General features: G+C 42.3%; 1 protein-coding gene across 2 annotated transcripts; it reads left to right on the top strand.

Moving 5' to 3' along the window:
- The first annotated feature begins 8,081 nt into the window (after window positions 1-8,081).
- Window positions 8,082-23,769, top strand: TMPRSS11E (transmembrane serine protease 11E). 2 transcript variants are annotated; one of them, XM_005517537.2, is made up of 10 exons: window positions 8,082-8,178; window positions 15,559-15,678; window positions 16,913-17,028; window positions 17,450-17,517; window positions 19,025-19,188; window positions 20,140-20,178; window positions 21,250-21,430; window positions 21,657-21,922; window positions 22,826-22,968; window positions 23,366-23,769. In XM_005517537.2, exons 1-10 carry the CDS (start codon window positions 8,082-8,084, stop codon window positions 23,525-23,527), a joined length of 1,356 nt encoding a protein of 451 aa, XP_005517594.1. In that variant the 3' UTR covers window positions 23,528-23,769. The 2 variants fall into 2 exon arrangements, with proteins under 2 accessions (XP_005517594.1, XP_087912728.1); XM_088056602.1 differs by having other exon boundaries at window positions 8,090-8,174.
- Window positions 23,770-24,102: the final 333 nt, after the last annotated feature.

The following is a 24,102-nucleotide window of genomic DNA, read 5'->3' as shown; positions in this document are numbered from 1 at the left end:
ATCCTAAATAATGCTGTGTTCCAGCTAGTAAAAATCTTGAGGACTCTTGATGTTTGCAGTAGAAGGCTGTTGGTTGTAGAAGGATTCTACCACCACTGTGTGTATTCTCTTTGGTACTGAGTGTTACAGTGTACTCAAAGCATGGTCTGAACTTTTTGTTTCTTACTGGTGATGAAGTTCCAGGATTACTAGAGAAGTCATCTGTGATTGCTGGTAGTCTTTGCTGCTGGCACATTTTGAGAGTGAGAGGGAATTTGGATCAATCTGCCAGAATAAACCTTCTCAGAGTACTGGAGCTGCAGGAACAGGCAGTTGTATACAGCCAGGGCAACACTGTTCTTGCTGGCCATGGTCTAGTGCACCTCTGCACAGCATGGACTGGGGCAATGAAATGCATCAGGTCATGGGTTGTGTCCCTTACGTGTTGGTGGTTACCTGTATGGTGTCTTTGCTCCATATTCCCTGAGTCTGGTATCTCTGTAGTGGGACTGTGACATGGCCTTCAGTGTGGTGGGAAGGTTTCTGAATCCATGAGACTGCAGAATTCACTGGGTTAATATTGGTGAGCGGTTCCTTTTTGCTGTCCAGGAGTTCTAGCAGTCGGTATTTTTTTATTTGTTGCTATAGCCTTTAATTTTCCTTGTTCCTTTCTGGATGGATGAGGATAATATAGATTTCTGATTTTTTTTCCCCCTCTGTTTAGCTGAGTTTAGTTCTTTGCAATTTATAGCAGCCTCAGCCTACATAGGGAAGTTCTCCAAGGTTTAACTTCAAGTATTTTTGATTCTCATTTTACTGATGAGAATCTTACCACTACTTTCCCTTTCCTGATTTAGAAACTAGAGCTGTGCTCAAGATCATATCCACTTCTATTTCCTTGTGTCTCCTTCTTCATAGAGACTAATGACAACCTGGAAATATTTTTGTCCTTTCATGAACAGGTTGTTAATTTCATGGTTCACAATAGGAATAAGCTAATTAAATATCTCTTCTTCTTAATACTAGTTTTGTCAAGCAATTATGTTAAACAGAACACACAAATACCAAGTTACTTTGCTCTTTGGAGTCATCTTTCATCCCTTTCATCAGAGTATGTAAATCCAAACACAAATTCTAAAGAGAGATTTTTTTGTCCTGTTCTTCTCCCCTTTTTATTTTGCCTTTAACTAGACTTGCAGCATAGTCTCCAAGCATGTGTTACTTACTTCTTGTATGTGAATGGTCATCCCTGAAGTAATGGGAAGAAATCCTCAGCTAGTGGGTATTAGCACAGCTCGGTACTGGGTAATACACTGAAGATGATTTGAATCATCCATAGACCTGCACCAGCCTATCAGTTTCTATTCTTGCACTAAGTCCTACCCAGGCAATTAATTACAGCAGCAGCTGATTGTTCTTACGTCTCTGTGTTTCAAGGACTGTCCAAGGAGAGGTTAAATACTATGGCAATGGTCTGGACTGTGGGCATGTCCACGTCTCAACAGCATTTACGGAAGAAAACGAGAGCTGTCCTGGCAAACATGATGGGGAGGAGTCATAAGGGTTGCTGAAGCAATTCTTGTGACGCATTAGTAGAGCAGGATCTTGTTAATGGATTAGTGTTTAAGACAATTCTTCAGCATTCTGCAAGTCAGGGCAGTTCTGGATAATGTTCATTTCTCAATTAGGGAAGAGATTGACAAGGCAGCAGGAGGCTCCAAACAGAAACATTTCTACACAGTAATTTAATAAGGAGGAGAGTTTTTTTAGGATTATCCTAAGTGAGAGATTGATTAAATGCTGCTTGATTCAGAACCTTAGGTGAAACTGTATGGTTTGCTCTTAGGAACACAAAGGAAGCAAAATAAAATGGAAAAAAAGTGAAGGTTCGCAGACATAAAAAAAATTACTTCTATATCCACTGGCTTTGGATCTCTCTCCATCTGTTTGCAATACATATGAGTTCAATTAAGTTCATACTACAGCAGTAAAAAAGGACAGCTGAAGATTTAAATTTGGTTTTGCTATAAGCTCTGCTGTAAGTAATATCCTGCTTGTACACAAGCTGTTCACACTGGTTTACTGCTGAGCAAAATCCTGACTGTTCAGTGGCTTGTGCTGATACAGTTTCTAGCAAAGCAACCTATCCTGTTAGTGTTTTGTTAGGGACAAGTCAAAGCAGTGTTCTAAAAGGAGGAAGTTATCAAATGCCTTTTCAAAGGCTGAAACAGCACTTACCTTTGTTTGCTTATGGGTTGCTTACTGTATCCTTTATGCAAGGACAGAGAATGAAGTCATAGGATGTGGGATTATTTAGGTGACACTGAAGGTGACACTAAATGTATCAGAGCATTTGTGGATGAGACAGGATGGTGAAACTCCAAGCTCTGTGAAAGCTCTATAGGAAACTTTGGGGCTTAAGATAAAGCTGTGAACCTGCTCTGGAATCAGTCACATGTCTACTCTGTCATGTATTTCCTTCTTTCCCTGTAACAACCGAACCAGGGTTAAGTGACATATATGCCTTGCTACCATAGGGTGTCCCTGCTCAGACATCACTAAGCTTTTATTTAAAAGTCTAGCTTTGTGTTAAATTTCTTCCAGCTTCAGTTCCTGCCTTTACTGTGCTTGAAGGCTACTTAGATTTTCATATTCAGGGGAACTTGACATCAGCAAGGCGATCTGGTTTGGACATACCAGGTAGACCAAGATTCAGGCTAGAGCAGATTCCCAAGTTGGATTGAAGGCTTCAAGTTTCAAGCATATTTTAACTTGAATTAAACAGACTATTATTAATAAAATAAACTTGGCAGCAAGTCCTCTGGCAGTGGTAATCAATCACGATAACAACCTACAGTAGTGCGACCAAGAGAAAAAGCAAAATGTGGGTGAAGGTCCTTATGTCCTAAACTCTTGTTTCCTGAAGTTTCATAATGAAAGATATTCCTTCAATAAAATCAGAAAGGAAAGGTTTAGTAGTTATTGTTTGTGTGGGCCTGATAAAGGATATTCCCTTTTGTGAAAGTACACTCAAACTAAGGGACAGGCCAAGTTGTAAAGTGTGTTGGGTGTATACTCTTCTTTTTACTTTTCTTCATACAGAAGTTTTCCTGAATACTTAAAATAACTACTTTAAAATACATTTTTGTTTAATATTTTAAATATTACTAATGTACTACTGTGCAACTAAGATACTTCTGTGCAACCATGAGGAAAAGCATAAGCTATGGAATTTGGATTTCTACTTGTAATGGGTAACAAGAGCTGTGTTGCAAACTTTTTTGTGACATTAACTATACAGATCTTACCTTTTCCATTCTAATTTTCCCATTGCATAACCAGCCTTTCCTTCTTTCCCAACTGTGGCTGTAGACCACAACTGTGACACAGTTGCAGTGTTCTGTGCTGAGGACTGAACTCTCTAAACTTGTGGCTACAAGGGTGTGGTGAGGTGTGTACCTCAGAAGTTGTAATTGTGTTGACTTTTTCTTGAAGGAAAAGGAATTTGTCAGACAGGAGCCTCTGTAAATGCAAATATTCTTTCAGGAGTTTTCTATTCTAATGTTAATTTAGAATTCTTGTGAATAAAGGCAATTTTATTTCCTTTTCAGGTGTCTTGGTAACTGGACAGTTTTGGAGGGGAAAAGATGAAAAACATGATTGGCTCATCAATCCCTGATGCATTAATGTCATCTCAGTGTCCCCATGTGAAAGAAAAAGTAACTTTCTGCCTTGACTTCAGGTAAGTGCCTGTTGTATACCGTACCTCACCTGCCAAACTTTGGGGGTATCTAAGAAAATGACCGTGTATGTCTGAAATTAATTTCAAAAAAGAGTGGTACATTTTGGTCATGTGCAAGACTTGAGGTGCTTTGCTTTAAGCCCTCTCAGATCAGAAACTCTGTCCAGCTAAACTGGGGGGCCACAGGCCCTTTCTGGAGTCTGGATGTCATCAGGTGCAGACCATACACGGGGGGCAACCTGTAACCAGGAATGTTACACATGCAAGTGTGCCATGATTCCTCAGAAAGAAAAGACACCAATATGTCCTTCCTGTGGCTGCTGGTCAAGGTACGTGGGTCAGAACACAGATGGGGAAGACATCGATTCCAAGGTATTAGGTGTTCTATCAAAGGATTAATAATTTGTTATTGTTATGAAGGAATGCCTGGCAGCTAAATGAACTAGATCCTTTTGGAGTAATCAATGGAGGGCACCTGGAGAATATGAAATGCAGCAGTCAGATTATGGTCCTTCCTGAGAGTGTTTTTTAAACTTCCAGTGATTTGAGTCAGGAAATTCTTGGATCACAAAGCTGAATCATCATTTTTAAGAGCTCTATGTGGCATTTTCTTCCAGAAAACTGGTTATCTCATTTGGATGTGCAAAACTTGCGGTGAAGAGTCTCATACCTGAGCTCCTTATTATATGCCAGTATTTTCTTACACTTATTTTAAACTGGCCATTTTTATTTGAAGTCCCCTAGTTATTGTATGAGGCAAAACTGTGAACAGTGGTTTCCTGTTCACTTTTTCTACTCCACATGATACTCTCTAGACCCCTATCCCTTTCTATACCTTTGTCAGGTTGCACAATCCTGTCTATTTGGGCATCCCCTGAGTAGAAGCTGTTTTGTTCCTTTGATCAGCTGTACTGCTTCTTTCAGGACATTTTATTATTCTTCTGTATATGCTTTGAGATGGGCAAATGGACCAGGATTTAATGCAATATTCAGGATGCAGGCATAATGCGGATTAATATTGGGATATAACTTCGTTTCCTTTTGCTTTTCTGTTCTCTTTACAAGTAGTTTCTAGCATTCCTTTTGGGTGGGGTTTTTTTTGTTTATTTTTTGTTTGGTTTGACTGCTCCTTAGTTAATATTCTCATAGGAGGCTCTGTTTCAGTCTTATTTCTGAAAGGAATAATAAGTCAACTCTTGACACCTAGGGAGTAGGGTTAGGACTGGTCTTTTTTTAAAGTGTGCCACTTTATACTCTCTAATTCCAAAGTTCATCTGTTGTTTTATTGTATAACATCTCAATATTATAAGATGTTTCTGCAGCATGCTGTAGTTTTTCTCTGTACTGTGGTAACTAGACAGTTATTATATGATTATCATCTCAGTATTTTTGTCAGACCATTTATGAATATAGCAGAGATTCCTATGACATAGTGAGCTGGCTTCAGAGAAAGCATTATCATTGATGTATTATCTTTACTTGTTGCCAATGGGTTTGTTGTTTTTTAGATACCATTATGTTTAGCTTTAGTCTTCCTCAAGACTTTTTTTTTTTTTTTCCTTTGCCAAGGCAGAGGATGCATTTGTTCTGAGACTAACATGATGTCTTGAAACAGTCTTTCTGTCTCCAGAGAATGTGCACTTTAAGGTTTCTCTTTCATGGGGTTTTAATCATGTTATATGATTTCTATCTTTCAAATTCAGCATGTCAGTAGTTGGTCTGTTTTTTTGTGTCTGTAGAAATATTGAATCTGATGCTGATATGGTTTAGACAGAAAGATGATTGTTTATACTGGTCAGGACTGAATCAAGACTTGCTTCCAATTTTGTGGATTTCCTAGTTGCCTCCTCCTTAAAAAGTTATTTAGAGCATCCAGAAATCCAGTATTATCTGTGTGGTCAATGTAAAAAGTTTCACATTTTACTTCAGAGTAATTAAAATGACTGGAATGATAGTTCCTGGGATTTCCACATTCCATTGCCTTCCTGCCACCATGATTCTTTTATATACAATGTCCAAGTCCTTTTTTAGGGTAACCATTCTGGGTCTGCCATCAGTGTCTTATAGAACTATGTGGAACGTGGAAACCATTGTTTTGGCTTTCTGTCACTGTATCCTATTCATATCAGACTTTTAAAATCTTTTTCTTATTACTATGTTACTTTTGTGTAACTTCTACCGCATTTTTCACTTGAGGTTGCCTTGTCTACCACAGGATTTGGAACAGGATACATTATTTCCTGTGTGCACTAGTCTGCTTCCCACTTGTCAGTTTGAAGCTTCTGTATAGTCTTCCTGATGTGCAGATCCTGTTTCCCTCTCACTTTAAGCAGAAATTTGTTCATCCTTTATTGCATTTAATCCACTCTAGAAGCTCCCCAGTCCCTGGTGAACCTGAGCCTCACTTCCTTACTCCATTGCTATAGAAAATCATTGAAACTTTGCCTCCTCCTCAGCTGGACTCTGGTGGGGGTCTTGATCTTTGCTATTTTATGTTCAGCCTCCAGAGTCTTTCTTTCTTTTATGTGGTGTCCAGATAGGATACAACCTCTGCCTCCTTCCCAGCATTTACTAACATTTCCAGGCTTTTTCTTAAGTGTTGCAGTGTAGCACGAAAGGACACATAAGAAGACTGTCTCTGGAATCAGGATCCAAACCTGTTTGGTACTTGGCAATGGAACCACTTGTGGCTATTGCCTGTCCCTTTTTCTCGTATGAGCTTTTTGCTGCAGGGAGTTATTGCCAGCAAAAGAAGAAACTCGAACATCTTGTACAGAGAGGGGACCATTGACCAGGATTATCATATTATTTAGTAATTGCCGTGAAATTTGGCCTGGAGGAGCTTTTCAGTGCCCTAAAAAAGCATCCTCAGTTTAACCTCTTTCTTTATGCAGCAGCAGGTTTTTGCCTGAAGGCGAGACTATGTGAATATTGCAATGAGGGCTCTGCGTTGTACATTCTTCCACTTATGGCACAATCAAGTCACAAGGCAGAGCTCTGTGTCTGAGGATCATGGGGTGCCTGGAATGAATGTCTTTGCATCACCTACATGCAGGCCAGGTAATCATGTGACACTTGATACTTTACCCTGGAAATTGTCACCCTCTAGCTAGGCTTCTGACTGCATTTCTCTTGCACATCTGGACTGACTCAGGTGTTCCTATATGGGATGGCAATGCAGCTTCCAGTTAAAGAATTGAGAAGCAATTACATTAAATGTGTCATTAACAACTGTATTCGTCATCTTTTGTAACAAATTATGCTGAGACATTGAATCCAAATTACGAGAAGCTGAGGCTTATCTTTATCTTATGCTTCTTTCAAAAGAAACTGGCATTCTCCAAAAGGCAGTCTTCCTGTTCCTTGGCTGCGGATTTATGTAAGGTGGAAGGAAGAGCTCCAGCCATGTAAGGCGTATTTGCATCAGCGTGTTACTAAGCTAGTGATCCCTGAGCTGTAGAGGGGTCAAACGGAGGTCATTAAGGTGGAGGAAAAGAGTCCCTAGAGGTTAGAAAGTTTATTGCAGTAAAGCAAAGAAAATGTGTGCCACTCGTATCTTGTTGTGAGGTCTGTCTATTTTATTGTCCTTCTGAAAGAAATATGTATGTCATGCTATGTAGTCACATACATCTTCTAGTAAGTTTATAAGTACTGAAAAAACTTGAAATTGAAGGCTCAGAAATGCTACTTTAGGTTAGAGTTTGAGCTTGTGTTGATTGTTTGCCAGCTAACTTTCTGTCACTAGCACAAGTAGAACTTATTTAGGCAACCTGAAAATATTTATTTCACACATGTTTATGACATAGAAGAATTTTTCCATGACAGAAATGTGTGTGTAGCTAGGTGACCACAATTAAAATTATCATCTAAGGAGTTAAGGGAGAACAAAAAAATTGAATTTAGCTGTTGTTATGAGGGCAAATTCTTTTCTGGCCAAATGACCAATTTCAAAGAAGTTCAAGGGAGTTAAGAGGCACATACCGTTGATTCTGCATCAGTTTGTCAGCTCCATACCTGGCCTAGGACTGAACATTCTCTTGAACATGCAAATTTTCTGCATAGGTCCTTCCCACAATTTCTGATTTGTTCTTAATTATACCAAAGAAGGAAATAAACTCTGCGTCCTTGCAAAATTTTCATGGCTCTTCTGATTTGGGGTGTTGCAGGGTGTAGCTAATGCTCTGAAAAGGCTTCGGGATTCCTGGATGAAAGGTGTGATGAAAGAAGTGTATTGTTATTGTTTTAGGGGAGGAATCATGCTACTGGGTAAGCCTCTGTCACTGAGACTTGCTGGACTTGTTTGTTCTGACTTGCCTATGACTCCTTTCTTTCTTAATTCGGGAGATAAAGCCTCAAGTCTATGCTGAGATGCTGCACAGTGTGTTGCGGTGTTCAGGACAGTGGATCTCCCAGAGAGAAGAGTTTCTTGCTGACCTCTCAGTGGTACCCAGAGGTGAGTGCCACAAGCTTCTGGCTTGCTTCTTGGTATTTTGGGCAGCAAGGCCAAATCGTGTGTAGATTTATAAGGCAGTTTGAGCTTCAACCGAGGGTATGGGGAGAATGGCACTAGTTCTGAGCTTGTTTCTGATTTGATCTGCCTTTTATGCACCGGTAATCCTTCTGATATTTCAGCCTTTCTCCTCACCCAAAATGCATTTGTTTTCTGAGAATTCTCCAGCTCATCTACAGCACAGTATGGCAAATCAAGGTGGCCTGTGTGGAGAGCAGGTGAGAGTCACCTCACGCTGCCCTGACCTACCTACCGTTTGTGCTAGCGTGGTTAGAACATGTTGCAGGCGCAACTGCTGAACTAGAGGACGAGCTGAATACAGTTGGTAAAAGTAGCTTCTTGCGCTTTTGATTATTTTCATGGACTTTGCAGCCAGTGAAGTGTTAATCTGTGCAAAATCAGCTTGGAAACACACCAAATCTGGCACCTGACCATTTCGCCTGCCCTGCATTGGAATGAAAATCAAACTGAAAACCCACAGAGACTATAACTGCTTATGTGGCATCTTGCTTTTGGAGTAGATTTCAAGAAATCAAAGAAGGACAAAAGGAAGCAGGCAGAGCTATTTTTGAGGGCTGGAAAGCAGAGATCTACTGCTATAATCTGTGTCTGCCAAACTAACAGAACAAGATACTTGTCTATGACCAACACAGCTGGAAGGGGAAATCTGAGAGGTAAAGATGATGTAAAAGTTACAGAAATCCTAAACTGATTGCAGCCAGTGGCCATAATACTTAACACTTACTTAACACTTTCTTTACACTGTGATGGCCTCTCAGTGTTCATGCAGGTTATAGGTCTTTGTGTAGTGAGTAGTCCTCCTACTTCTACTAAAACTTGTTTCAGAACATGGGAGTCTTTCTCAAGACATTGGCTGTGGCAGTCAGCTGTAGAAAGAAAAATAAGTGATAAAGGGTATCCCAGTCCTTGGCATTAGAGTTACATTCCACAGACTGTTGTACTGGTATGGGAGGCTACTTCTATCCCAATGATTAAAGAGCTCAAAATTTCCAAACAGTTGTGTGCAAAATGGATGCTAGAGTAAGGAACAGCAAATCTTTTGAGCTGATTGCAGAGGTGATCGGATAACCAGGGAAGCCCATATGAGCAGCATTTTGGTATCATGGATATAGTTGCTGGGAAGCTCTGAGTTAAGACATCCCAAAGAATGAATGCTGCCTTTGAATCTTGAAGTAAATGACAAGAGCCGTGTTTGGAGCGGTTGTCTTTACCCAGCTGAATTGTGTTCTGGGGAAGCAGCAAGACCTTGGTAAAATTGGATGGTTAAGGGGAGGAGCTCAATTAGTTAGTGGTAAATACATTACTGATGCTTTATCTGACTGCAGAGGGGTGGCATGCAGCACCTACTGTTTTTGTGGGCTGTTCAAGGGTGTGGGGAGATCAAGCTGATTCAGTATGACGCATAGAAAAACGCACACTTCATTTCCCTCAGCAGATCCCTTCAATGTTTAGAAGTCTTTCATTGTATCAGAATGCTTTAGAAGATATCAAACATTGAGTAATTGACGCTGGTAGGTAACTGACCTCATCCAAACAAGGGTCTGTCAGTACTTAGGCAGGCACTAGCTTCTTCTGCTTCAGTTCTCAAAGCAGCTGAGGTTGTTGTCCCATTCTTTTAGAAGTGCGTGTCCTGAGTATGCCACAAGAGCACAGGAGAAGTGCTAGGTTGGTGTGGTTGTTTGTGGTGGTAAAGATGGGAGTGAAATTATCAAGTCTTGCTTTCTGGCCCTGTGCTTTTTCTGTAGTCCTCCTGGACTAAGCCAGATGTATCTCATTTGCTACCATTCCCAACCACCCTGCCAAGGTAGATAGCTCCAGGGACCTAGTCTGGATTTTCAAATCACAATCACCAGGCCAGAAGATTAGTCTGTTCAGTTGTCTTGTGAAAGGTCCTATTTCTAGGAAGAGTAGGCATGTACTTGAATCCATCAACTGGGAAAACTGGTCATGGCTATAAATGTGGAGACCCCCCTCATCAGATGTGCCACCCAAACTCTGCCACTGCCTCTTCCAAGAATACTGGATTATCAGTTGGCGGGGTACAATAATAAAAAATGTAATAATAAATGCATTATAGGAAGACCGCAGCCGATCACATAGAAGAGGTTGCATGATTTTTTTTCTGTGTAGAGCATAGCAAAACACTTTCAGTAAAGAGCTGGTACAACAAAACATGGCTTGGATTAATCTAAAAGGAAATCTAGTTTGGCATGCTATTAATGTAGCATTATTTCTTGCTGTATTTCACTTACTAAAGTATCTTGTATCGAGATTTGATTTAATATATCTCTTTCTAAACACAACTTTAGTGCATTTTAAATACCTAATTATATAAAAACATGAAATACTTAATTATATGATAACATATCTATTTTTGAAATAATTCATTAGGATTTTTTTTCAGTACAGAATAACTTTTTAGTGATCACAGTCTTTGTCTCAGAGCCAAGGTGTTTTTACTAGGAGACTTAATAGTTTGCTCTTCCTGACCCAAATTAGCTGTGATATGGAGTGATGCTGCTGTCTCCATGGATTACCTTGGGCCCCTTGGGAATGACGCATATTTTAAATGAGAACATGGATTGCTGGAGGAGGTTTGATGTTCACCGATAACATTGCCAAGATAAGCAGGTCTGTACTGTACTAAAGGATCTTGGGTTTGAAACTTCTCACTAGTTCACTGCAGACTGAAAGCTGCCAGATGCAGACCATAAGGAGGTGGTTTTAAGAGCAGAGAGGACTTGGCTTTTGAGATGTCTCAGTGGAGTCTGGGTCTGCTCTCTTGTTAGGGTTCGCTCCTGTGGAATTTGAGTTATTCATACTAGCGGGTGAATGCATTGGTGTTACCTGAATTTCCCTGTCAGCCCTGCTGAGAGTTAATCTGCAGCTTACTGAGTTTGGGCAGTAAAAAATGTCAAAGTCTGTGATATAAGGAAACAAGAAATGAGTCTGTGTGAAATACCTCACTCTAGAAGGCATCACACAGACAGCTGGGGTATTCGGGGTCTTCTGAGGAGAACACATATCTATTAAGCAATGTTTCTTTGCCACAGGAAGAAAGAAAGGGTGCATCCATGGTGGAAAGCTTTCATCAGCACTACAGAGGATCAGTGTTTCTCTGGCCACTAAATGTTGCTGGGTGGAGCCGAATTTGCGTGGTTACTAGAGTGCGGAGAAGACCATGTCTAATTCCTAAACAGGGGGATCCACCTGCCACTAAATTATATAACTATGGACCTGGATGTCCCAAGCACAGGAATCCCTGTCAAGGTGGTTATTCTGGTAGAGCACAACAGCCCTGCCCTCTGTGGCACTGTGGCAAAAAAAGCTAGGGGAGTGAAGAGCTGGTTGGAGGTGTAATGTGTATGCATAATGAAAGCATTGAGTGGATATAACCTGAACTGTCTTTTGGTAACTGTTCTAGTCTCTGTCTCAGCAGAGCTAGGCATACATCGTTGTGAGGTAAAATAGAAAACAAAAAAGCCAACAAAACAGGGGGGCTGCTGAGCTGGGTCCTGCACACAGACGTTACAGTTGAAGGATACAGGTAACTGTACACTGCGGAAGTTGGCGAGTCTTGGTGCTTCCGTTGCAAAACTTGAGGTTTTTTTCCTATTCTGTTACTTAGCAAGATTGAAGTCAAAAACATCCTTCTAATGGGAGGAAACTGTTTTGATTTTGAAGATATATTTCCACTTTAATTTGTACGTCTCTATACAAATTAATTACCTGTACGTGGATGTCGGCTGACACCTCAGGGGTGTTGGTGGATGAGAAGCTCTACACAACCCAGCAATGTGCACTCACAGCCCAGAAAGCCAGCTTGACCCGGGATGCATGAAAAGAACTGTAGCCAGCAGTTTGAGGGAGCTCTGGATAAGCCCAACATAAGAAGGACACATACCTTTTGGAGGAAGGCCAGAGAAGGGTTGTGAAAATAATCAGAGGGCTGGAACAGCTCTTGTGTGAAGACAGACTGAGAGAATTGTGGCTGTTCAGCCTTGAGAAGAGGAGGCTCCTGGGACATACTATGAAGAAATTCTTCACTGTGAAGGTGGTGAGGCACTTGAAAAGGTTTCCCAGAAAAGTTGTGGATGCCCCATCCCTGGCTGGAAGTGTTCATGGCTATGCTGGGTGGGGGTCTGAGCAACCTTGTCAAGTACAATGTGTCCCTGCCTATGGCAAGGGAGTTGGAACTAGATGATTTTTAAAAAAGAGTCCATTCCAACTCAAACCATTCTATGATTCTATATGAACGCTTTAAACTTTTTTCTTAAAAAAATGTTAAGTGAAATCAGTATCAGAAGTGGCATAGGGTTTTATTCCTTGTCCTCATGTTTCTATTTCCCTCAGCACTACAGCACTTCCTAAGGTTTCTGTTTCCCTTTGCAAGTCTGTGTGACCTGTGGAGAAGGAGCAGTTTTGAAATGGTGGAGGAGAAGACAGTCTGTGCTGCCAGTGTTTGTGGCTGTAGCTGGTATTTGCACAAAAAGGAAATAGAGACAGATGGCTGGAAGGACAGTGCTGCCTGTGAGAGCATGAGTGTCACAGGCAAGGAGATGCTCAGTGTTTTTAATCTTAAGCTTTGGCATAAGGCCATGTTTTGAGGAAATCTGTCTGGATACAATTCACAAAATGCAGGGGTACAATTCACAAAATCCAAGAGTACAGTTGCCTCAACAACTGCAGAGTCAGCCATACACTGCCAGGGCTGTGCTGCGTGTTCTCTGTGCTGAGAGCAGTGGAGGGATGGTGCTCCAATTGCCATTCATATGGAAGCCTATTGGAGTGGGGACAGCTGCAGGACAGGGAACCAGTCCGACTGAGATGGATGGGAGAGGCTGAGGCTGGAAGCAAAAGCTCTCCAGTGAGGAGAGCAAAGTGAGATGAAAAAGCTGCCTCTTTCAAAGCACATGAGATGTGGCTACAAAGGAGGGGCAGAGGCATGTTGCTTTAGTGGGCTGTTCTGATTAGCCAAGAGGCTTACCCTCAAGGGTAATAATTGACTGCCCATGAGGTAAGTTGCAATTCCCTGGGACTGGGAAGGGCTGTGAGATAGGTATGGGAGTGTTCCATGGAAGGTTGCAGCATATTGAAGAAATTGAGGCAGAACAGTTCCACTGGTTTTAGGTTTTTATCTAAATCTCTTTTTCTGCTAAACCCTCAGAGCTGATGCATAGTGTATACAGTGAAAGTGTAGATGGTGAGAAGTCAAGGCCTCAGTGGAGTCAGCTGAGTTCTAGTGGGTGTTATTTATGTGCTTATTGCAACTTGCAGTTTGCAAAGAAGTAATCTTGGCCAGCCTGGGTTTTCAGACTCCTATCCACTGCCCTGCATCCTTGACTCAGGAAAATGAGGCAGTCCGGTGGGGGAAAACTTGGGCTGTGCATTGCGAGAGCAGACCTTGCTCCAGAAAAGTAGGAGCAATAGAAGGAGAGATACTGGGTTTCTCCATAGCATGTGACTCTGAAGCAGAAGACTTGATCTTGTCACCTGTCCTGTATATTTTGGTAACACTAAGCTGCTGCTTGTGGCTACCTACAGTTGTGATGCTGGCTAAAGCTCCTCTATTTTAACATTTTCTTTCCAGTATGCCACTTGTTTGAATGGGTGGAAAATTTGCCCATTTGGCTAGCACTCTCACTAGCCAAAACCAAGATTTTATGAGGAGATTAAACTTCAAGTTCCTTCCAACTTCACTGTTTCTTGCTGAATACACCCTTGCTGTCTGCAGATCTCTCATCTCCTTCCTCTGTAGTGCTATCTGGTTGTTTGATATTATTTTCCCTGTTTTTTTTGTCTTTTTTTTGCCATTTCTTGCTTGTGGCTTTACTTGGCTTTCTTCTCATCAGAGCAGAGGGTATAACACCATCCCCCTCTCTCACCACTTCACTGCCTTTTGCTGTCTTGGCTTTGTGCACCAGACCCTCACCTTTACTGTTCATTGGCCCACTCAGGTCATTTCCTGAGATGGGGCCTCTGGTGGTAACCTGTTCTGCTTTCACCGTGACTTCTTCTTTTCCACCTTGTAGTAAGAAAACCTGCAAACACTTACTATCTCTGCCTTTCTTATTATCGCTTCCTCTTCCTGCCTGCATCTTAGATTTTGCATGGAGATGGCTGTGCCATAGGCCTGAAGAGGGAAAACCAGTGTTTAGTCCACAGCAATACAAGCATGGGGATCAGGGGGTGTAAAGCAGTATGGGGAGTAGTCAGCCAGTCCTCCTCCTCCTGAGGGCTGACTGTTGCCATTTATCACTCCAGGATATCTGAGAGACTATCTCAGGTGTTTTTCTGATACCTTGTACTAATGCAGACCATGTTGTGGAGACTCAGTATGTGGTATGGCAATTACCACATACTGTGTGCTGTGGAATTACTGGGGATCTCTGATAATTGTGCTTAAGGTTTTACATCATCTTACAGTAAAGCTATTGAGGGCATGCACAAAAGTGCAGTTTTCCTAATGTTCTGTTGCTTAATGCTTCACTGGAGGGTGTAAGTGGAGGAAAAAGCCTTTGTCAATGTGTGAGTCAAGTTCTCAACCGTTTTACAGGTCTGCTGTTGGCTTTCAGAGAGTTACTACTGGATCTTGTTGCCATGTCACATTTACACACAAGTGTCTCTTTCTTTATAGATTGTCTGGCAGGAGACAGGATGTGGTCGCTTTCAATATATGTGTGGCTTTGGAGCAGTAAGCCCCAAACCCTGTGGGGACTCCAGAAATGTTACTACTCATACCAACTAAATATAACCAAAGCTGTGTATTATGTGGCATCTCTGGTTGCCTAGAGTATCCTTGGGGCAGAGGTTATTTCGTCAGTCATGAATTATTACGTTTATGTTCAGTTTAAGTGTCTGTGTAGGCAGTTGGCTGCACCTGAAATCTGTGTTATATTTCTTGAAGTGAAATTGTCTCTCCTAGCAATACCTGCACAACATTTTCTCAGGGTGTATGTGAGGCAACAGAGGAAAGTTAGAACACAAGAAATTCTGACTAAATATAAAGGAGAAGCTTTTGCCATGAGGATGGACAGTGACTGGACCAGAGATCTAGAGAGACTGAATTATCTTTCTCCTTGGAGATACTAAAAACTTGACAGGACGAGGCTTGGAGCAACCTGCCTTAATGGAGCTTAGTTTAAACAGTCAGACCCTCAGAGTCCAGATGTTCTTCCCAACCTACTTCATTCTCTGGGGTTTTTCAGCTGAGCTAAGCTGTGCCAGATATGATTAGACTCTGCATGAACTATTGTCTTTGTACTAGAGTTGAATTTCTCCATGTTGTTTTCTTCAATACAGGCAGTGATCCAGATGGACAGAGCAGTAAGGCGCATAGAGCCATGGAAGATCGCAGTCATTGTTGTGTCGGTGATAGTAGGCTTAGCCCTTATCATTGGCTTGATTACATTTCTTTTGTGCCATGGTAAGTGCCCTGCTATTTTGTTGTTACAAGCCTTCAGGAATATGTTGTGTTTCACTTGCTGCTGTGATCCTGCCTGATGATTTAGGCATGCAATTTGCCCCGGTATTAAACTCACATGAGAACTTTCTAAATGCTGTTTGAGAACTAGATTGATCTGAAAACCTGTAAGAATATTTGAAATATACTTTACTTGAAGGAGGGATTTCAGTTTTAATCCTCCTTTTGTTTCTTGCCCTGGTGTTTCCACTGGTATCCAGTGTCTCCACTGACTGACCAAAATATAAGTCTTCAGTATAAGCCAGAGGTGTGTCTAGTACTCAGGCTATGCATAGTAAGATTAGTCCTGAATGGGGTTTTTGCAGAAACTCAGCCTGGCCCCTCTAGCTAAGAATATTCCAGACAGAGGGCAGAGCTTTAGGCTTTTCAGAGCTCAGGACTCAGTTCTGGTTGCCAAGAGCTGAGTTTCAGTAGCAGATCATAGAATCATTAACGCTGGAAAAGATCTTTAAGATCATCAAGTCCAACCATCTTGGCTCATGACTTGAAGATAATTAATTCCATTCCCAGTCACTTGCCTCATGAATGAAGTTGAGTCATTCCGTTCCCAGTCTCTGAGATACCAGTGTGAGCTTTTTTAAATGCTTTCCTGCTGGAATGGAATTAATCATGTGGCCATCTCAGCTTGCCAAGAGTTGATGTGGCTTGGTCTAGGACACCAGAAGGAGCAGTGGCAGAACTACAGCTCAGCTCTGCTTTTTGCTGGCTCTATGTTACAGGGCCTCTCTCTGCCATACACCCGAGAATCAGATTTTAAAATTAACCCAGCCACTGAATGGATGCAAACAGCTCTGCCTCACATGCCTCTCAGAGAGGCAGGGACGTGCCAGAGTGCAGCTGGGGAGGAGTGGATGTGTCTGAGTTGGAAGGGCTCCTGCTGTGCTCACCTCAGGCCAACAAGAAGATGGACCCCAGGGAAATGTTGTAGTGGGTGTAATTTGGAGCTCCTTGGGATGGTCCTCAAAGAAGAAGAAGAGCCCCTAGATGGCCCATGGAGCAACAGGATGGTCCAGAACCCCCTTTTCCCCAAAGTGCTGCCAAAGCTGTAATTTCACAGTTGGCAGGATCACTGCCAGGGCCAGGGACCCTTGCTTGTGCCATGTTCTATGAGATACTGTGCATCTTTGAATTGTACTAAAGATGATCAGCTACCTTTCCTTCTTTTTCTCCTCTGTAGATCAAGACAGATATTACAATGCATCTTTCCTAATCACCAATGTCGACTACAATTCTCAGTATGAAAGGCAAACTACAGATGAGTTCAGGAACCTAAGTGAAGATATTGAAACCATGGTAAACTAAAAGCTTCTCTGTTTACACCTGGCCTGTGGAGAGGAGTTCTGTAAATGTGTGATGGAAAATAGAGGTGATTGTGCCTCATCACTACATTGCTGGCCTTACCTTTCACACCTTGCTGGTGTGGGTTAAAGATGCATAGCTGACTTTGCATGTGCAGATGATAAACACAGGTGCTGTCTGTTCCAGAAGGCCTATGGTGGAACTGGCAACCACAGAGCAGAAAGGACAGTGAAATCAGCCAACTCAGCTGTTCATTTTGGATCTACATACTCTGATGGAAATTTAGGGGTAGCTTCGGTGTGGAGATGGAGATCTGAAGGCATTTTTGTGTGTTTCAGAGGCTCACAAGACTGTTATACTGTAAAAGCATGTACTTATTGCAGGTGTATTTTAACACAGTCTTTTCTTTTAACAGATGTCTGAAGTATTCAGGGGGTCCTTTCTAAGTAAAAGATACATCAGGTCCCATGTGGTCAGTCTAAGGTAAGTAATGTGAAGGCCAGGAATAAGCAGGGATGTGCTAAATACCTTTTCTTCCTACCTGTTGACCATATGGAGCATTCCTGGTTGCTTATGCTTGGGTTACACCAGCAGGGTGACTAAGCCTTTTCTGGTTGTTGCTGTCCTCCAGTGCTCACAGCAGTGAATTACCCTTAGAGGTCAGCAAGGAAGAGAAGCTTAGCCTTATTACTTCTGCAGATTGATTACCTGTACACCAGTTGTTTGTGGATGTGATACAGTAACTGGATTATTGGGTGATGCCCATCTTCACTACTGGCTGACAGCCTGAGAGAAGCAGAATAAGCTCTTTTTCCATTATTTCTTCCTGTGTAAGCTCGAGCTGAATGATGTACGATAGGAGGTGACTGTTCTCTCCTCCCTGTGAAAAGGCCTGAGGCAATGATTCCACTACAAGATACAAGGATATAGAGGAGGGAACATAGACATGGATATAGTAGAGAGTCCTGTGTTAGAGATTTAACTGTTTCCCCTGCAGTAATTATGTATCACTCTCAGTGGTAAGAGCCCTTGCTTCCCTCTCTTCCATGTTACTTTGTTTTGGAGTTGTACTTCTGCAAGGCTCAATTCTGCTGTGGACTATTTTTCCCAAGTTGGAAAAAAAAATGCCAGACTTCCCACAAATGTCCTTCACAGAACTTCTGGGATTTTTTTGCCTTTACCTGTCTCTAGATGGAATGAGTAATTTCTTAATTAATTATTAAGAAAATAATCATTTTCGGAAGCTGGTTTCTTCCACAAACCTCCCACAGTGTATGTCAAGAGAAATTGCAGAGCTTAGGAGCTAGATAGAGTCTGAGTGACTTCTTTACACCTTTTAGCTTGATCTCTTCCAAACTTGTTCTCACTACAGATACTTTGTACAACTAGGCAGTGGGGCAGCTTAGCTGCTCCTCTGCTCTCTTTCCCTCAAAGCTTCAGCTGGTTTTCCTTTAGATGGTTAGTTTAAGATATTTAATAGTGTCAGTAAGTGACCTCAAATCATTGAGAATGTTGTATGGGGATGAGCGATCTAACTGGCCAATAAATGGACACGTGACTTAAATGGAAAGAAATGCCAAAAGACCTTTCTAACTTCTGTTGTAACTGGATCTTTTGACTGGCTGTTAGGAATAGCCTGCTGGATATCTGTTTAGGGGTTTTAATTTGCTGTAGTGTTCCCTCTGTCATTTGTGTCCTACTGATAAGGACCTGCTTGGAGGCCAAAGGGAGTGATCCCTTCTTTGCTTCTCGGTTCTACTGCTAATAACTCTTCCCAGAAAATTCCCTTTGGTCACTGTCTTAGCTAGAAGCTTTTTCTGCTTGCTGACATGTCATCATCTTCCTTTACTTGAGCACAGCCATGCTATTTGTTCTGGACATCTGTGCAGACCAGACCCGTTCTCATATAAAGAAGGCAGGCAGTACAAAGCAGACCCAGGGGTGTTAGTAGGCAAAGAGGACTACACCATTTGTTTTTGTTGGTTTGTAGCCCAGATCCTGTTGGAGTGCTTGCATCTGTTGTTCTGGTATTTAAATTTCCCTCTGCTGACAGTGAAGCAGCGACCTGGGGTCAAGTCAACCGTGTGTTACTCAGAAGGCTGAAAGCAACATCGACTTACCTGAATGTTGACCAATCTACCATTAGACTCACAGGCAAGTGCCTTAGGTTGGTGTTTTCAGCTTGGAATTTGTTCCTCACACTTTGCTGTTCTTAGTGTAATGAGTTTCACCTTAGTATGCAAATATGGGTTATTTGTGTTTTCATTTTTTGCCTTCTCAAAATTGTCTGTTAGGCTGACATTCTGGGAAGTTGGAAGACAGAGCGTGGAAAGAACTAAAACATATTGGCATTGATTTATGAGTGTGAACTCTTCTCCATGCATCAGAGGATTTCCCTGTGTGTTGAATGAGAAGTCCCACTCGATTCATAAAAAAAGACCCAATTTTGTGACCATGGGTTCACAAACAACTTTAAGACATACAGTAAATTAAACATATTAAGCCTTTATAACCAGGCACTGAAATGCAGAGTCCTCAAGCTGTTAAAAAAATGCAAGGCTGAGGTGATTCCCTTCTCTACCCTCTGCCATTTCCTTTGTTATTCAATAGAATGCTGTAGTGAGCATCCCTGGGCAGTAATCCTCTCCCATGAATCAGTTGTGGATTGCCATCAGACTCTGACAAAGGGGTTTTTGTAGGAAAGAAATTAGAAATGTTGCAGTTTACCTTCAGACAATCCCAGCACTGAGGATTTGTGAAGACTCATCTGACCATCTTGCCACACTAAAGCTGAACAAAGACCTGTAGGCATTTGCTGGTGGCTGTGCATGTTGTACATGTACATGTAACTTGGACCCACTTGAAGTCATCTGCTCCTTTTGCTAGCTCTGAGCTAAAGCAAACATGGTGCATCCTATGGCCTTTCAGTGAGGAACAGAGGCTTATCTGAACTTCTCCAACAGGGCAAATTACTACTTTTTCTACTGTCACTCCAGGCAGCAGTGCAAACCATTTAATTTGTGTTTCCTGTTACAGGGAGAGAGTCTGGGCTAGATCATGTAGCATATGAGAGAAACTTACTGTGGTCTTTGCTTTTCATTCCAGAGTTGAACAAGGAAAAGGGAGATAACCTTTTAAACAACTGTAAGTACAAGTGCTTTATAGTAAAGGTCCAGGGACATAGTGCTGGCCATTTCGTGGTTTCAAAATCCTTATATTTTCATGATACAAGTTGAAAATAGAATTTGTTGCAGATATTAGAGCAGTAGACAGTGTATGAGCCAGGGAAAACTTCAGCTCATTTCCTTGCAGTCTTGCTGCCTCTATACATTTGTGGAATCAAGCATTCTGGCTTGGTGGTGGGAAGCACTTGCTTTAATGTTGGTTGTTGTAAGTAGGGGCATGTAGTGAGCTGCTGTTAGCAAGTTTGCAGAAGGACTACAGTTTTGCTGTGGGCCATGATTCTTGCTGGAATCCTTCAAAAAACATATTCCCTCCTTCCTCCTCCCTGAAGAAAGGTTTGGCAATAGGTGTCTGTCAGATTTGAGCTAATCTTTAAGAAAAGGCCAGAGGGTGGGAGAGGGAGAAGAGCTGTCCACACTCAGAGCAAGGCAGTAGCACCGCCCCAGAGAGTGGCAGGTTCTCAGTCCTCCTGTTTTGCTTCCCCTTGAGGTCTTAGAGCTGCTCTGGAAACCGGGAGACAGCATGAGTACCCTCCCAGGGCGCTCCGTCAGTCCACTGCATGCTCTTGAAGACTTTGCATGTTAGCTTTCCATCTCCAAACAGCCTCTGAGAACTAACTGGTTTGAATCTAACTTTTTTCAGCTGGGTAATACCTGATTGTTGGCTCAGTGGCTGTAAGTAAATTGTTGGGAAGAGGACACTATTTTTTTGCTGCTGCTGCCAAGGCTAATCTGGAGGTGACCTGACAAAATCCCTTTTTCTTCAGTGTCTCAGATACACAGCCTTCAGGTCCCATGGGAGTTCACATGGGTTTGTGTGTCTGAAAACTGGCTTAATGAAAAAGTTCTCACTCCTCTACCAAACTTCTTTGTTTACCCTGCATCTATCCTGAGACACTTGTGACCATGGCACTTGGTTTCCCTGCTTTAGGTGAAGGCTGTCTCTTGATGGAGACTTCTGCCCTGTTACACCCATGCCTGCAGCCATGAGGGCCTTCAATCAGCTAAAGCAGAGCTGCCTTTTCTTTGACAGGCTGTGGAATACGAAGACAGGCATTCTCCTTCACAGGAGTGGAAAGAATAACTGGTGGGCAGCGTGCACGGGAGGGAGAATGGCCATGGCAGGCGAGCATTCAGCTCGATGGGACCCATCGCTGTGGTGCATCAATCATCAGTAACACCTGGCTGGTGACTGCAGCCCACTGCTTTAGAGGGTAAGTCATCAGCACCTCTCTGATCCTACAGACCTTAGGACTCTTGGGTGCTCTGACCTTTTGTTACCCTGTAATATCCGTATCTGCTGAAAGATAATGAAGTTTTACTCTTCTCTTCCCCTTTAGCGAACCCGATCACATTGCTTTTTGATGCTTAAATGGAGACCTAAGTGCCCTTAGGGATGTTGTTTTGTGTGTCTCTAGTATAACCTCAAACTTCTTACAGAGTAAGAGATCCTAGGAGGTGGACTGCCAGCTTTGGAATTCTGCTGAGGCCTCCAAAACAGAAGAAACTTGTCCGGAGAATTATTGTTCACGAGAGATACGGTGATAATCTCCTTGATCATGAATATGACGTGGCTGTTGTGGAACTTGCCTCTGCTATTGAGTTCACAAGTGACGTGCACAGTGTCTGCCTTCCTGAAGCATCTCACATTTTCCCAGACAACTCTTCCTGTTTTGTCACTGGCTGGGGAGCTTTGGAGAATGATGGTGAGTGTTTCTTGCCTCCCTGTGCCCTGTCACGCATGTGCCTGAGAAGATTTATGTTAGTTTTGTTTGGGTTTTTTGTTTATTTTGAGTTTCTTAGACTTGGTGTTTAATAGGTGCATGTCCCAGTGAGATACCTTTGGACTTATTTTCCTGCATTTTTTTTTCCTGGTTTGGTCAGTGGGTTGGAAATGGGGGGAAGACAATGAAGGTTAGTCTTACAGGACTTAAGAGCAGCTTTTTATTAGTTGCTGCATGCACAGTTCTAGTTGAATAAAGTCTGTTCTCCAGTCCCTCTGAGTTTAGCTTTGACATGAATTCTTTCGCAATTCAGATTTTTTTCTAGATACACCATGACAATTTCCATCAGTTATTCTCTCTTTGGTCATAAATAGTGCCTCATCCAGTGATTTGGGTGAGCTTCTTTCAAATGAATCATCTTTCAAATTAGTCAAATCAGTCATTGAGGTTAGAGAGGATGGGATTCTAAATCTGCTTGTGAGAGCCACTGAACTGTATAGGTTGTGTTTCATGGGAGACCCTTGGGATGTGTAGTGATTGCCCAAAGCTACGCTGCAGTTAAGCAAATGGATCTTTCCAGTGACTGCAAGGACATACCATGTAGTCTACAGTTGAATGCAGCACTGAAATATGTACAAAAATCCATTTGTTCCTTATGTTAATGAGCATCTGGTGATGATGAAAGATGGATAGGAGCTATGCTTGGGAGTGAGTGAAGGACTTTGGTGGTGGGGAGAACTTCTTAACGCTGAAACATTTTCTGGGTAGCTTCTTTAATTTGCCTGTGATGGCAGAAAAGTGGCAGGAAAATTTGGCTACTCTTAATCTTTGAATTTTTATGTTGCTTACCCTGTCTGCAAATTCTAATGCCATTTCTCCTTCTAGGCTATAGTGTTAATCAGCTTCGACAAGCAGAAGTGAGAATTATAAGTACTGCGGTTTGTAATAGGAGACAAGTGTATGGTGGAGCAATAACACCTGGAATGTTGTGTGCTGGATACTTGGAGGGGCAGGTGGATGCTTGCCAGGTAAGTTTTTATCAGTAGTAGTAAAAGGAAAATAGGTGGGGTGGAAGGTGATGTTTTCTAGAAACAAAATGTGCTTTGGGCAATCTTAAGCTTTTGAGTTTCAATATCTTGACAGGTACAAATGAAGAGCTTCAAGGCTCATGTGCTGGAGTCTGCACTTCAGTTCGCATGAGATTTATATACAAAGCACAAGTGAGAATGCAGATGTGAGGGTGTGGATTGTCAGAGACTGAATTAGACATAGGCTGTGAGCCTCTGTCTTGTCAGTAAACTGTGTGAAACTTGAATTATAGCTGTGGACTACAGACAAATACCTGTCAATTTTAACAGAAGAATTTGAGTTTATGAGTGAGGTGAACACTTTACTTTTTTTGTCTGTTGACGTTTTTCTCCTTAGGGTGACTCTGGTGGGCCACTGGTGCATGCGAATTCCAGAGGAATCTGGTATCTTGTGGGAATAGTGAGCTGGGGAGATGAATGTGGCAAGCCAAATAAACCTGGAGTATACACACGAGTGACTTACTATCGAAACTGGATCCACTCCAAAACGGGCATCTGAAACCTGGAGCAGGTTAAGTTTTGTGGCCTGTGTACAGCTATTCCTCTGACACATCCTGCTCTGTGGTCACCCTCTAAGCAGCTGCTGGCTTAGCTTGTGGTCATGTATAAAGTACCTGTAAGCTGGGAGCAGTCTAGGACTTGAAACTGGTTTGGCCTACAGCCAGACGGGAACGGACTTGATCCGTGTGACATTTGTGTGTTCAGGACGTAGTCTGTCAGAGGGACAACTGCCTTCATCTATATGCAATATACTGACCCTTTTTTCTCCATGGCCACATGTCATGGCCCCAGCTTTTATACCCAAGCAAAGTGTTTGAGCCCAAACAATCATCTACCAGCATCCAAGACAAGCCATAACTGAAACCTGGCCCATCCATTTGCTGTGTGCTCACAAGGCCCTATCTATCCACAGACAAGCTACAATCCAGGCCCTGACTCCAAGGCTGCTGGTACTTCTGAATTCTTGAGCTCCTGCGTCATTCCAGGGAATGCACTGTAATGGAAAGTGGAAGATGGCTTAGAGAAGTCCTGGTTCCTACTATCACACTGGACTGTTACTTAAGTGAATAGAGA

Source organism: Pseudopodoces humilis, chromosome 6 (genome assembly GCF_049639895.1).
Source record: "Pseudopodoces humilis isolate 2021_Gansu_Grassland_sample_001 chromosome 6, ASM4963989v1, whole genome shotgun sequence".
Classification (NCBI taxonomy): domain Eukaryota; kingdom Metazoa; phylum Chordata; class Aves; order Passeriformes; family Paridae; genus Pseudopodoces; species Pseudopodoces humilis.
This window is presented reverse-complemented; position numbering and strand designations above follow the sequence as displayed.